General features: G+C 34.8%; 1 protein-coding gene across 3 annotated transcripts in view; it reads right to left on the reverse strand.

Moving 5' to 3' along the window:
* The window catches only part of BMP2K (BMP2 inducible kinase), a 121,467-nt gene that overhangs the window by 7,634 nt on the left and 98,071 nt on the right, over positions 1–15,762 (reverse strand). For 2 of the 3 annotated variants that reach the window (XM_001371902.5, XM_056803240.1), the window contains 2 exons: positions 14,850–15,004; positions 6,866–6,976 (listed from right to left, as the gene is read on the reverse strand). In XM_001371902.5, the coding sequence (XP_001371939.2) occupies positions 6,866–6,976; positions 14,850–15,004 (266 nt within the window). The remainder of the gene's footprint in view (positions 1–6,865; positions 6,977–14,849; positions 15,005–15,762) is intronic. The other variant, XM_007495963.3, reaches the window with a different exon arrangement.

A 15,762-nucleotide genomic window follows, 5' to 3' on the forward strand; every position in this document is an offset into this window, starting at 1 on the left:
TGAAGGGCTTACAAGTACACAATGCTGCAGATGCTACTAAAATGTCAACTGGATTCTGCTTAGCTTTTGCTTTGCAATGAGGAAGGACCCAATAGAGTTCAGAGATGCATGCTGGAAAATTATCATGATGTTAAAAAACAAAAGGCAAAAATTAAGTTTTAAATTTTAAAGAAGAAAGGACAAAACAGATTAGAACCATTTTATAATCAATCAGGCTTCACATTTGATTGGCTATTATGAAATTTAGATTACTCCACCCTACTTAGATCTTACTTTATGGTGAAGATAGAATTGTAATCTCCTGGTTGAACAATGAAGGTACTTAGTTCTTACTTTATAGTGAAGCTAGAACTTTAAGTTAAGTCTATTTTTAGATCTTAATACAAAAAAGGTGTTAAGTAACTATAAAGGGTAAATTAATCACAAAAAGGTTAAGTAACTAACAAAAGGTAAACTTAACAAACAAGTGTTAAGTAACTCAAAAGATATAATCTAATCAAAGAAAATGAGAATTAAAGAATGGGCAGTCCTGGAGAAAAGTTTCTGATGTGATTGGTAGATGAAAGTTAAACCTAGGAGGGAGCTGATGTCATAGGTTTTTAAAGTATAGAACAGTAGTTCTCAAAGCATGATCCTAGAGACCCTTTCAGGGGACTATAAATGAAGATTTTGAGAAGTGACAAATGCATCTGCAAAGAGAAGACGAGCTCAGAACTGTGTGAAATGCCAATCAACTAAGATGAGGAGAAAAAGTCCCATGGAACTTTGGGAAAATATAGATAGATCATTCAGGAAATGAATTTGGAACTTGAGAAAAGCAGTTAAGCAGCTTGGGCTGGCTAAAGGAGTTCTTCCTTCTCTGGCTGTTGGACCAAAAGGTGGATAAATAGACTCTGTCTCTAGCTATTGCCTTATCCATAAGACTGTATGCTGGAAAGACTTTTGGGTTTTAGCCCAGAAGAAACCTGTCAGCATTGCTGTCACATCTCCCTTGGGAAAGATAACTTTGTTTCCTGAATTTGAATGTATCTTGAAATCTTCAATCAACAGGATAACTTAGAAAATTTAGGGAGACCTATTTTCCTCTCACCCCTCCCATCTCCTTACTTCCTCTACCCAAAAGAATAAAAGACCTCTTAGTTAAAGGATTTGATTGTGGGATTTGGTTATTAGGGGAAATCTTCAAGCTTACCATCTCTGAGAAGAACATTTCTAAGACAGTTGAAAGGGAACAGGAAGTAGTGTAGGAGGAGGGGCTCAAGATACAGTCTTTTTCCCTGGCTTGCTTCCTGGTATTACCTCTATAACATTTCCCCATTACCATAATTCTCCTACTATCAATATTTACCACAGGACCTGCAATGTCAAAACTATTTTCATGATTCTCCGAATGGGGTAAATGATATAACCTACATAAACAAAAGTTCTTTGAGCAGGGAAGGTCATCAGATTCAAAAGTGTAAAGAGGGAGGCAGGGTCAAGATGACAGCTTAGAAGCAGCAACAGTCAAGTTCTCAGTAAAACCCTTCCACACCAATCAAAAACAAAGCGCTTTGAGGGGGACCCAAAACCAAATACAGGACAGGACCAGGGGACCCTCCTTGATTCAACTTAAAAGGTACACAGAGAAGGTTGAATTCTCATGTTTAAGAAAAAAAAAAAGAAAGAAGGAAGGTCCCAGTACCCTTCCCCCATCTACTGTGCTGAAACTCAGGGGATTGGTGGGATTTCAACGAGAAGGCTCCAGGCCACAGGGAGTGCCTTGCTACCATAGCTACTCAAGGCACAGGACTCTTACCACACCTGGCAGAGAGGCAGGTGGAGGAGAGAAGCAGAGAAGGGCAACCTGGTCTCAGCCTTCAGCCACTACTCCTCCATTTTGGGCCTTTGCCTCTGGAAGTTTTTGCTTCAGAGCACATCCAGCTTGGCAGGTCAACTTCGCTAGCTTAATCCAGTCTAGCAATTGTGCAGATAAAAAGTCTTCAAGAGGGCAGGGAAGCTCAATCTCCAACACCCTTCTCCTACCTACTACACTGAGACCTATGGTAAGAATCTGGCTGACTGGGATCCCAGGGCAAAGGCTGCAACCATGACAGAGTACCTTGGTACTACTACAGGAAGCTCAGGGCTCTGACCTGGCAGCTAGCAGGGAAGTGGCTGGCAGAAAGGAGTAGAGCGAAGGAAATGGGTAACTACCTTCAGCCTCCACACCTTCACCTTCACCTTCTAAAGGCAGCTGGAGAAGATCTGGCCTCAGGGCTCATTAATATAACAGGTCAGCTCCATCAGCCTAATCCAGTTAATCAGCAGAGCAGAGAAGAAGCCCCTTCAGGACAGAATAGCCCAAACCCACAGATATAGCAGAGAAAGGAGGGGAGAAAGGAAAAATATGAGTAAACAACAGAAAAAGAAATTGCAATTGACAACTTCTAATGAACAAAGAGCAAATGGAATAGAGGAAGACCAAGGAACACCAAGTAAATATGCAGGAACTCCAGCAAATTGGACACAGGCTTTGGAAGAACTCAAAACACCATTAAAAAAAATTAAGAAGGGCTGAAGAAAATTGGAAAAAGAACTTAAAAAGCAAAATAGGTCTAAGTTTAAAAAGCTTCATCAAATTGCAATAATTAAAATTGGGTGGCCAAATGTAATACTTAAAAAAATTTGGTCTGACAAAAATGTTATATAAGAATTGTTGTGGTCGCCATTTATAAAAATTAATGTTAAACTATGAGTCAGTAAGATGTAAGTAGCTTTATTTATAGCAATGTTATAGCTTTAATAGCAGAGCTATTAAAGTGGAAAATATAGGAAGGAGGTAAAAAATATCACATAGCTAAAAATACCTTCCAAGACTTCCAAGTATTCCTAAAGAAAAGACCTGACTTCAAATTCAAAATTAAATAATCTAATTCTTCAAAACTGGAGAGTCAAAGAACAAATCAAAGAAACATTTATTTCATTGAAGAGAATGACAATGAGGAAACAATTTATCAAAATCTATGGTATGCAGCCAAAGCAGTACTCAGAGGAAATTTATATTCCTGAGGGCATACATATATCAACAAATCAGGGAGGGGAGAGGTCAATGAATTGGGCATGCAACTTAAAAAATAGAAAGGGAATAAATTAAAAATCCTCAGATAAAAACTAAACTGGAAGTCCTAAAAATCAAAAGAGAAAATAATAAAATTGAAAGTAAAAGAACTTTTGAACTAATCAATACGACTAGGAGCTGGTACTTTAAACAAAACATGAAATATGTAAAATATTAGTTAATCTAATAAAAAAAGAAAAAAGAAAATCAAATGAACAGTATCAAGATGTAAAGGGCAACCTCACCACTAATGAAGAGGAACAATTTAGCCCAACTACATGGTAATAAATATGACAATCTAGGTGAAATGGGTGATTACCTACAAAAATATAATTTCCTAGATCCATCTAAGAAAAAGAAATTGAACAAGCCATCAAGGAACTCCCTAAGAAAAAATCCCCAGGACCAGATGGATTCACAAGTGAATTCTATCAAGCATTTAAAGAAAAACTAATTCTAATACTAATATAAACTATTTGAGAAAATAAGCAAAGTTGTTTTTATCAAATTCCTTTTATGACACAAAGCCAGGCAGACTAAAAATTGAGAAAGAAAACTACAGATCAATCTCCTTAATGAACATAGATGCAAAAATTTTAAATACTAGCAAAAAGACTCCAGCACTTTATCATGAGGATTATTCACTATGATCAGGAGGGATGGGGTGGGGGGGGGGCAGTTTCTTGCTTCCTGTATATGAGGCTACCTAACTGCCATATACCTTTCCGAGCAAAACTCTTATGTTCTTATCAAACCAAATAATGACCAAAAGACCCGATGAGAAACTACAGTAAATTATTTCTTCTACCCCCAAACTGCACAAAAAGTCAGCCAGAAGCCCACAGGCCATAGAAAAGGAGGACTTTTCAGTAAAGTGATTGAAGTACACACAAAAATCACCCTGTCCTAGGCCAGCAAACTTGAGGTGCACTCTTTAAAAAGGCTCTCAAGAGAGCTCTAGGATGGGAATCTTGAAAGGTACAAAGGCAGGAGCTGTGACTAACAATTAGCATAGTGCCTTAAACTCAGAACAGAACAGTCCAGACACTGAGGGAGGTGATGAAATGAAGCCTTTCTATAGACTTATATATAGAGTTCTAGGTCATGCATCTTCTCATTTCTCACCAAGCTTCAATACAAACTTCTCTATCACACCACCGTTACTTTTATTCCTCCCTCTCCTGTCTCCCCTGGCTTTTTTTTTTCCTTTCCCCATGGCAGGAACTATTTTTGGTTTTACTTATATTTGTATTCCCAGAGTTTAGCACAGTGCCCAACACAGAATAAGTACTAAATATAGGTGTCTTGACTGACTTGCAGTGCCTAATATTCTATTCTCAGATACTAGAGAAGGTGCTAAAAAATCTACCACTCTTGAATATAAAAGATCTGGAGAGACAACATATGCATGATGCCTGATCCTCACACTTTTGGAGTTATACTGTTCTGAGGAAACTATCCAATTCAGAGAAAGGTAATATAAAAAATCAAAATGCTACTTCTGACAATATATATCAAAAGCTACTAAACTTCAGTAATTATCTACATGGAAATTAAAAATCACCAGAATAATCATCTAAAAAAACTTCAATTCAGGTCCAATAGTCAGTATCATGATTCAGCAGTAGTATACTGCTTTTCCCATTATTTCTTTCTATACACTTCTATACAAAGTATTCACCTCAAGATTAGAGGGAAGCATCTCTGATACATGTGTATGGTACCAAGTAGCACAGATGTTCCTGATCAACTTTTTTTTCCACCTCAAAACTAGACTATTGTTATATCATATTGTCTAGGAAGGTTTTTGATATAGAACAAGGGATAAATTCTTAAATAGGTTCTAAAACACGTAACTTCCAGAAGCCATTCACCATTATTCATTAAACTACTTACCAATTTTAAATGAACAAAATTAAAGAAACTTTTTCAAAAAGCCCTATGTCTTGGGAAAAAGGGTAATTTCTTGGGTTTTTCAGAACCCTAAAACTATTCTTTATTTCCCCAGGCTTTTTTATTTCATTTTTCTTTAAAATTTACCTTCTGTCTTAGTATCAGTTCTAATATAGTAGAGTTGTAAAGTCTAGACAATCGAGGTTAAGAGACTTGCCCACGGTCATACAGCTAGAAGTACCTGAGGTCACATTTGATCTCAGGTCCTCCCAGTTCTAGGCCTGTTTCTCTTTCTACTGTGCTTCCTAGCTGCCCATTCCCAGACTACACTAAAAGTCAGTCAGCTACTATTTATTACATGCTTACTATGTGCCAGGCACTGAGTTAAACATATACTAGAGATTCAAAAAGGGGGGAAAAATTAGCTCCTGCCCTCAAGGAGCTCACAATCCATAGGAGAAGACAACACACAAACAACTATGTACAAACAAGATGTATACAGGATAAATGCGAGATGAGGGGTGTCTCCAAAGTAAGGGACTAAGATTAAGGAAGTTATTAATAAACCAAGTCTCTAAAACTAGCTGCTTGTGATGCTGGCAAAGCAAAAAAGGTTGGAGTAGCTCATCTGATGTACAGGGAGGGGTAAAAGTCTAAGCACTTCTAATGGTATTATGAGCACTCGGCATTTAAGGCTACAGAGCTATGATCTTATAACTATTTATTTTGAGTGAAAAAGAATGTACTCTCTTACCCATTCCATGCCTCCCAGAACAATGGTATTCATGGAGATGTAAATTAACAGTATAAATTTTTCCCCTGTTGATATTCTGACACTAATTTTATCATCAATGCAGAAAGCTAACTTTGAGGAAAGGGGAAAAGAAAGCAATGTTTTTAGCAATTCTCCAAAAGGGATAAATAATAGGGCAATAGTATTATTTTCTATAATAGATGGTCCCAAGGATTCAAAGAGTAATAAATGCAACAACACTCCTCACTGTACTCAAATACATACTCACTCACACACACACAGACACACACACTTAAACAATATGTTGATAAAAGAGCCATCCTCAAACACAGGAATACTTGTGTTCAAGTCCTGTCTCTGATAGTCTGGCTATTTAACTAACTCTGGGCAAATCATAGCCTCTTAGCATTCAAGACAACTCTCTAAAATGACAAGTTGCAAAAAAAAGTACTGACCTACACTGGACAATTGCTTTTTCTCACCTAGGTAAACTCTCTACAAGCACTGAAATAATGAGTTCAGTCTCTGTCCTTATTAGGAGCCCAAGACATTGAATAGTCTGAATATGTTCATTTGGATTTATTAGGCAAAATATAGCCACTGTTTCTAGCAATCAGAGGATTTTCCTTAACTAATTTATATTTTATCGGTAATATTAAGAAATAGTTTGTGGAGGATGAGCAATTCTACCTTCAAAATTGCTTACTGGACAATTATTAATTCAACAAATATTTATAGAATACCTTTTATGTCTGTGAAATAAAGAAGAAAGTAATGATTTTTGGAATATGCTGATGTGTAAGATAAAAGTACTGCTACTTCCCAAATATTCAAATTTCAAACAACATTTAACATACAAGAGAGAGATGTGTGAGCAAACACAGAAAATTAGTGTGAGCAAACATAGAAACTTAAAATAAAAGATGAGTAAAAATTGAATGATTAATTTGAAACAGAGACTGCCCAAAAGGAAAAAAAAAAAGTTGGCTTCTCTTAGGTTCAAACACACCTTCTAATTTGTACTTTCAAATATTTAGCTATTTAAACGGCTTTAGTACAATGAATTTATTACTTATTTGTTTTTGAGTGGTAGTGATATGGTTACATCCATAACTTGCCTGGGTGAGAAATGAAAGGTACAGAACCAAAAGGATCTTCTGGAGGATGGTTCTGTGAAGCAGAAAGTGGGTCTACATTCTTATCTGAGGATGTTCTCTCCTCGAACCTGTCTGTAAAAATAAAACGAAACAATAAAAAATAAAATAAAATAAAAACAAAGATGCTGGTCCTTTTCTCAATTAAGTGCTAAGTATATAACTATCAAACAACAAATGTTTTCAATACATCAGGCACTGGGAATAAAGGCATGAAAACTAATTTGTTCTTTCCTTCAAGGGAGCTTTACATTCTGTTAGCACTTCTTCAAACTTCAAATATATGAAACCATTGTTAGATATTGGGGGGTGGGGAAGGGCAATCCTGAGTCAACTTGTTTAGTCGGATTTATTTTATAAACGACTTGTCTCACAAGAAGTCTGCTTTGTGTTCTTGCTTATTCTAAGACTCCTGATAATTTTCTATAAGTCATAACACATTGTATCCAATTATGATAGTTCATTATTACACAAATTAAAATCCCCTTAAAGAACCATATAAATAAAAAACACCTGGTGTAACAATTCTATGCTGTAGGTAGGTCCTGACTCCTAATTTAAATACATTACAAATGGCTTTCATATTGAATCATTTTGTACCTTAGTGACATGATGGTTTGTTTCATAATCATTAATAATTTATTTCATAGGCATGTGTTGTTTTGTCTTTCTCAACTATACTCCAAGTTTCTAATTAATTCATCAGGCCCTATCTCATTTCTAGCCCTAATACAGTAATCTACATGAAACAGACATTCAGCAAATGCTGGTTCACACTAATGCTGACTTGCTCAATTTTGAATGGCTGGTTGCTCATTCTTCCCTCTTCCTTAATATTCTGAACAAGACAGAGATCTGTGACAAGATGAGTACACATCCACGTCACTGCTTCTACTTCAGACTTCACAAATCCCATGAAAAAACAGGCATGGGCTCTCAACAAGATTTTCCAAGCGACTGTAGATCCAGAGAGATTTGCTAATGTGATTTAAGACTTCTAGACCAAAGTTTTAAGTAGGAAGTTAAAGAGAGAAAAAATATTTCCTTGGCATCCTGCAAAATTCTAAAAGAACTAAAATGCCCTTCTAGAATCCTACAAAAATACTAATAAAAACCTGTTAAAATTAAAATTTCAAGTCTAGGGCTAACTTTGTAGCGCCCATTTCCTGGGTTATGTAAGGGGTAAAAATTATGGTTGGACTGAATATGCACAAATTATTTGGGTTAATTTATCTTCCAAATTTGTTCCCTGAATATTTCTATTAAGGTACAATTAAACTATCTATCTAAACTAAACTAAACTACTAAACTATCAGAAGTTAAAGTGTGGTCTTCAGTTTCCCTGAGGGTTCCCAAGGGATCTGGGGGATTCAAAACTATTTTCATAATAATTCTAAGACATATACTTATTGAAATACTCCCTATGGTATATGATTGTGATAGAATACTACTGTACAATAAGAAAAGATGAGCAGATTAACTTTTTTAAAAAAAGAACTACACATGATAATGAATAGTGTACCAAGTAGAACCAAGAGAACAGCTACAAATTTAATTATTTGAAGAATAACTTGTGAGTGGTCATCTCCAGAGAATGAACTGAAAAATGGAAACATAAAGGACATAATCTATATATTTTGTCAGATGTTGTCTTCTGTAGTGTGGGTAGGGAAGGAAGGGACTGAAAAATAAAATAAAAAACAATTTTTAGAATGTAAAAAAGATAAATATTCTTTCTTTTTCCAACTACATGTCAATGTGAGGCCAAATTTTCTTCCTATGCTTCAACCAAAACAACATATTAAAAGAGATTAAATGCAGCAACAGACATAGACTATTCAGCTGCTTTGTATCAAGTTGCCCAGTAAAGAGGGTTTTGAGGGGGAAAAGGGTAAAATATCACCTTTTTTCTAATTATTTTTGTTTTGGAAAATACTCATTTTTCACCAAAATAGCATTTAGGGTTAACATTGTAATGGAATTAATTTAAAATTTTTAATTTATTAGTTTTAATTTCTAATAAGTATTGAGTAATAAATATTAATGAAGTCACATAATCAAAAGCTCTTTGGGGTCCTCAATAATTTTTAAGGGTGTAAAGGGGTCTTGAGACCAAAAAATGTAACTGTTAAGCTAAAGAAGTAGTCATGTCACCTCCCTTCCCTACCCAGAAAATTTTGACCAGGCCTAAAAGGTATGTCATTTACCACTAGAAAAAATAATGAAAAGTGGGCATTTGTTCAGTTTTTACAGAAGCAGTAAACTAAGATCTCAGAATAACACGTAACTTAGCTCAGCACAACTGTGACAAATGATTGCTATGAAAAAATAAAGCTTCATTTAAGTTTTGCTTTTTATTTAACACTATTTTAAAATAATCTTTGATTTTTAAGAGATATAGTTTATGCAGAGAGAGCCTTGCAGTTCAAATCTTGCTTGCCTCTAATATACACCGAGTTTGTGAACGTAAACAAGTCACAGCAGGTGACCCAGGTAACTGAAAGAGGGGAAAACTTCGCCGTTTTTGTGTATCCTGAACCCCTTTGGAAGTAACCTGAGGAAGTCTAAGGCCCACTTCCTCAGAGTTATCGTGTTTAATGCATAAAATACATAGAATCACAAAGGGAACAAATTTTGTCAAAATAGTCATCAAAATATTAAAAAAGTAAAGTTGATGGGCCTTAGGTTAAGAAACCCTGGCTCTAAGACTAAGTTGCAAAAGGGGGTATTCTAGTCGAATTTTCTCAACCATACCAATTAAGGACAGGTATCAAAATAATAGTAATAATGAAATAGATAACAATAATTAAAATCAATCTTATATTATCTCTATTCCAAGACAGCAGGGTAAAACAGTAAGTCATTTAATCTTTCTCAGCTATAGTTTTCTCATCTGTAAAATGAGGATAACAACAGGGTCCATTTCCAAGGATGACAAATATATGTAAATCTTTCTGAAAACTTTCAAGTGTATGCAAAATGTTAGCTAAAAAGCTAAAAATACTTATAAAATCATAATAATTATTAGGAAGTAGAAAACTACTATTTACCTGTGTCCTCACACTTTTGGTGACCCAACTCTTAATTTCTGTCGGAGGCCTTAGAATCCACTTGTAATTTCAAAAGTGGGGAGAAGTCTGTCATCAGAGACAGACTGAGTGGGAATACGTGAGACAAGGATATGTCAAAAGAATGGCACAAAATAAGATTGTGGTCTCCCAAACAAGGTATGAACTCCCTATCATTAAAGCCTCATAAAAAGCTCATACTTATACATACTTTTTAGATTTATAAACACATATTTCAAATGATCTTCACAACACTTTTTGAGATAGTAAGTAGTACAAGTACTAAGGAAACCAGCTCAGGTTAACCAATTTGCTCAAAGCAACATGACTACTAAGTGGTGGTAGGAGTCGATCCCATAACCTTTGATTCCAAGTTCACTGCTTTTTTTCTAATTTTATCACTCTGCCAATCAGGACTTGAATTCCTGAAAGGGAAAATTTCATTTTGTGCCTAATTTTATATAAGGTTATAATAGCACAATCCAACACATAAATCCAAGAGTCATTGAAAACATTTTTTAATCTGAATACCCTATTCTATCACAATGTACCAAGCTGGGTTCAATCCTAGGAATCATCCAAAGTAACAGGAGTGGCAGAAGACAGTGAGAGGAGGATCCCTTCCAAACCCCACCTGCCTCTGTCAGGTCACCTTCCTACTGTCCCAACCAACTAATGAAGAGCAAGGACTTGTGAAATCTCTCAAAACTGGCCTATGACTTAATGGATTGGACCAATTTTCAGGGCTGAAGTCTACTTGGGAAGAAATAAGTTCATTTTAAACAGTATTTTAACTGTTTATAACTGTAACATTAAACTGTTTTTAACTATAACATTTTAAACAGTTTAAACAGTATTTAAACAGTAAACTACTTATATGCTTTTCCCCTTAGTAGAATGCTAGTTCATGAAAAAGTAATGGTAGTATCTCCAAGTGATATTTCATGATAAAACAATTGGATTTCCAACTATATACAAAACTACGTGATCTAATACAAAGGAACTTGCTTTTGTACAATAAATATTTCTTAAGACGTGCAAAGTAAATTTTTGTAAATTAAATCTTGTTTTCTGTAACAAAATTCCTAAGATGCTTTAGTTTTATGTCTTATTGATTTAAGATCCTAATAATTTTGCTTCCCCCACCACTGCTATCGCATGCTTCTCTCTGGTCCTGTAACTAGTATTCTAAAACAACTGGAAAGCACCAGAAGTTTTATTTTCTTTAAATGAAAAGAAACCTTCAATTAGTAATTAAGGTAACTATCTCTCTATCCATTTATCTGTTTTCACAGTTTCACATAACAAATTCTCTCATAATATAGTAAAAACTATAATTTTTAGAAGAACAGAAATCAGAGATCTTGTCACTCTCCTCCCCAACCAGAGATCCTTTACTTAAGATTAAGAGTCTGTGTTGGTGAACAAAAACAACAACTTCTTTTCAAGATTTTTAATTTATGTAAGAGACTACAAAAATACAAATATAAATTACAGATATTAAGATCAATGTATTCCATAATGCTTAGATAACTAAAAAGTTAAAAAGTCAATTTTAATAGTCTATATATTTGACCTAAGTATTTAAATTAGAATATAACTAATCAGTGCAGCTATAAATAATAAATAAATTCAATCTGCCATTTTCAGCTCTTTTAAATCTTAAAAATTTTTAAATTAAAGAGTATCAAGTTTCAGTATGAGAAAAACAAAAAGCTTTAGTTAATAACTGACATTTAAAATTTTTAGCATATGCTCTATACTATTGCGTGGCAGTAACAGAAATCAGTAATGCATAAAACTTTCACACTGAAAGTCCTTTCAAAAATTATCAGAGATAATAAGCATGTACTTGTATATAGTCCATTTTTTATTTCTGTAGAAAATGCAATCGTTTAATTAAATAATTTTTTCAAATACCAAGTACATGTACTTTTAATTAACCAAATTTACTCTTTACACAGTGTGCCTGATTACAAAAGACTTAACCATTAAAACCCTAATTTTCTACCAATAAGTAAAAACACACTCTTGTTTCCCAGTGATACTTGCTGCCACACATACAAGTCTAAGTTAAAAGAGATTATTCCCAAAGCATCTATCTGGTCCTTCTGTGATACTTAATGCATTTGTTATTTATCTTTGGTTTCTATAAATTCACTTAATCTAAGTCCTTGAAATAAGGCAATGGAAAACACAGGCTCTAATTTTTAAAAGTGGTGAGATAAATTCAATTATTTTAAAATCAAGTAGGCCCAGATCAAATGCTATACAACCTATAATTAGATTTTCCTAAAATAAGTCAGAAACAAAAACAAAAAAAAATGACAAATCCAGCAAAGTACAAGAATGTCAAATCACACATAATCCAGTATTACCTTGACAATGCTGATATCCTAGAATACCATTATAAATTTAGAAAAGTTTTCCATATTCCTGAAAAATAGTGCACTATTTTTTTCAGGTAATATGGTATTTCTAAGATAAAAAGATTACTTGTTGCTCCTTTAATGAATTAAAATTTACATATAGTGTCAGAACTAATAATTAAGTGATTCTTACATTTTTAACATCTAGAATACAACCACTGGAAAAGTATGCACAGAATAATTGAGCTCTATGATTTTTTAAATAGTATTTTGAAAAAAAAGTATTGATGAATACAATTGTATAAAGAACTTAAATCTTTTAATGCATCCTAATTTATTCTAGCATTTTGTATTTGTTAGGAGGAGGAGAAGAAAGTATGATCAAGCACCCATTTTCAGTTAAATAGCTCATATCTATTAACACAAAGGGAAAAAATAACACACACATAAAAAATTACACCCTTTGATTTTGAGTAAGGTATGATAGGTAGAGGAGACAGCTTGGGAGATTACCCAGCAGTAATTATCCAATATATCAAATGAAAAAAATTGGATTAAAATATTGCACAGTTATTGCCAGTTACCTGGAATTCTGGTAGAGTGAAGTCCATACATAAAATTTTCATATAATGGAAAAAAATTTTGTAACAGACCTGTGATTTCATCTATGCAGGGTGGACATGATAGAGTTGGAGGCAAGAAGGCCTGGGTATCAATTCGAGCTCACACATGTCCTGCTGGGCTCAAGGCAATAGGGACAGTATAATGGTACCTCCCTATTTTGCAAACAATATTATCAACAGAAATGTTCAAGAGCAAATTGACTGGGACAGCAATAAAATACCAAGCCTGAAGTCAGAAGGACCTGAGTTAAACTCAAACTTCAGACACTCCCTAGCTGTGTGACCCTGGGCAAGTCACATAACCCTGATTGCCTAGCCTTTACCACTCGTCTCCCTTAGAATTGATACCAAGACAGAAGGTAACAGGTTTTTGCTGTTGTTGTTTTAAGGCAAACTGACCACTAAACTGGAAAACACTGGCCAAAAAAAAAACAAAATCCAATCTTTGAAATGTTTAAAAATGTTCTCAGTATGCCAGAAAGAAGTATTCTAATTTGGTCTTTTTTCCTTTTTTAAAACAATCTTAAAATTTATTCTAATGACTTAATTTTTCCCCCCAAAAGGCAAGGGTTTATTTTCTTTAAAACATCATAAAATGGTAAAGTATGGGCAGCATTTTGGAAAGCCAGGGAACTAAGTATGGTTTTTATACTGTGAAAAGTTTTATTTTAAACTATAAACCTCATTCATGGCTCAAACACCTTAAAACTATAGTTTGCCAGCCCTACTCTAAAGAAGCCTTATTTGTTATGGGGCTGTACATTTTGTTAAAAATGCTTACTATGCCAATGTTTTTAGCCTAAAAATTCAAAAGCATGGCATAGTTGCATGGTACTAGTTTGGCCATAGTAGTTTAGAAAATTGTTTTGCTAGATAGAAATCATTTTCTCAATTGCATTTTTCCAGTTCATTTCACTGTTTTTAACCAAGTAACCAGAAAGTAAGATACAACAAATTTTAATACCAACCTGTTCATTTTAAGATGATTATTTGGCCTAACAATTTTTGGTATACCTATCTAACACAATGAAGCAAATCACTTAGCTTGGAATTATGCTGTGAGAAACAAATGGCCAAAAAGAAATGACTAAAAATTAGAGAATATAAGAGAGCAAAATAAAAAATAAAGTCTTGAAAGAGGATTATGTTTCCTTTGCAACCTATTCAGCCCCAGGTTTTTAAAAAAGGAACCAAATATTTTCCTTCCATCTCTGTCCTACCTCTCTCCCCCAAAAAGAAACTTGCCTAAAATGGTATGAGTGTATGCATTTATCCATGTATAAAGATACATTTATGTGGTAAAGCCTAAAATATTGTAAATGATTATAAGTAAAAACATTGAGATATCTGACTCGTAGAAGAAAGGAGTTTATTTAACTCTTTGCATGGCAGAACAATAAAGCAGCCCTTACAAGCAGCCACGATCAAAAGGACATTACAAAACATTAACATAATGTAGTAGACCATATTTTCTTTCAGGCATTTTCAAAGGACATTTCAGAACCACCCTCTTCCTCCCCCACAGAATCTCCTAATCAGATGTACAATAAAAGAGAAAAGTAAATGATTAATAATGCAAGCAATTAATTTGTGTCCTAGTATACTAGAACAGTATTTCTACACTGAGATAGATAGCCTCATTTTAACAATAAATTTATATATATGGTATTTAAGAGTTAAGAGAGTAATGTAATTTTTTGCCATCTGCTACCAAACGTTTGATTTTGGGACACAGCACACCTTGATAATAGACTCAAGGAAGAGAAGGTGGACCTAAGACTGCCCTCAAATGCTTCAAAAGAATTTCCCCAACATGCCCATAGACCAATGGGCCCAACTAGAGCACTCCTTTACTGTGAAGACAAATAAGCCTTCAAGCTTCCCTTACTTGATCTCAGAAGGTCAAATTCTCTGTCCAAGAGTTCCTCTTCTGTTAGTTTAGAGAAATTGTCCTCTCCAAATGGATTCCAGCCCGACATGTCAGGTGGGTTATTCATGTTTTGATTTGGGAAAGTATAGGCTGCCTCTGCATCAGGAACAGACCTATGAAATTGATTAGGCAAGAGGATGGGAAAATTATAAGCTCAAATTTGCATGCTGCTATCATTTACATTTTAAAGTTAAAACACTTCCAAGTCTTCAGCCTTACATCGACTACACACAGACAGAATGAGGAGGGACACAGGTTCACCAGGACACTGACCCAGGGCACAAATTTATGATGGGGGAGTGGAAAATTTCTCTTCTCCCCCCACTGCAGTTGGGCAGAGCAGTGTGAGGCCACCAAAAGGCCCAGGAAATGTCTGGTCCTGGAAGAGAGAATTCTCTCTCCTCCTTAGATGTCAGCACTCTAAAGGAAACCAAGCTTTTGACCCATTCCTGGGAAGGTTTCATTCCTGCTGCTCCCTCTCCCTAGGTTCCCCAATGCAATCTGTTCCCAAGTGGGCCAGGCTGCATATGAAACCTAGCTTGGGGTCTCATAGCTTGACAGCTTTCCAGAATCAAAGACATACTCTAGTCACAGGTTCACCTGGGGGTTTCCTTTTCCTCCCTAAACATTGAAACAATTTTGGCCTACATGCAAGAATCCCTAGGAGTAGCTCTTTATTAAGATTGTTTCCACAATGAAACAGATAGTCTCATTTTAACAATTAAATGATGTAGAGTATTTAAGAGTTAAGAGGATAACGTGATTTTCTATCATCTGCTCGCAAAAGGTTTTGGGACAGCACATTTTAATAATGGACTCAAGGGAGAGAAAGTGGACCTACCTAAGACTGCCCTCAAATGCTCCAAAATAA

The sequence above is a fragment of the Monodelphis domestica genome, chromosome 6 (assembly GCF_027887165.1).
Source record: "Monodelphis domestica isolate mMonDom1 chromosome 6, mMonDom1.pri, whole genome shotgun sequence".
Lineage (NCBI taxonomy): Eukaryota > Metazoa > Chordata > Mammalia > Didelphimorphia > Didelphidae > Monodelphis > Monodelphis domestica.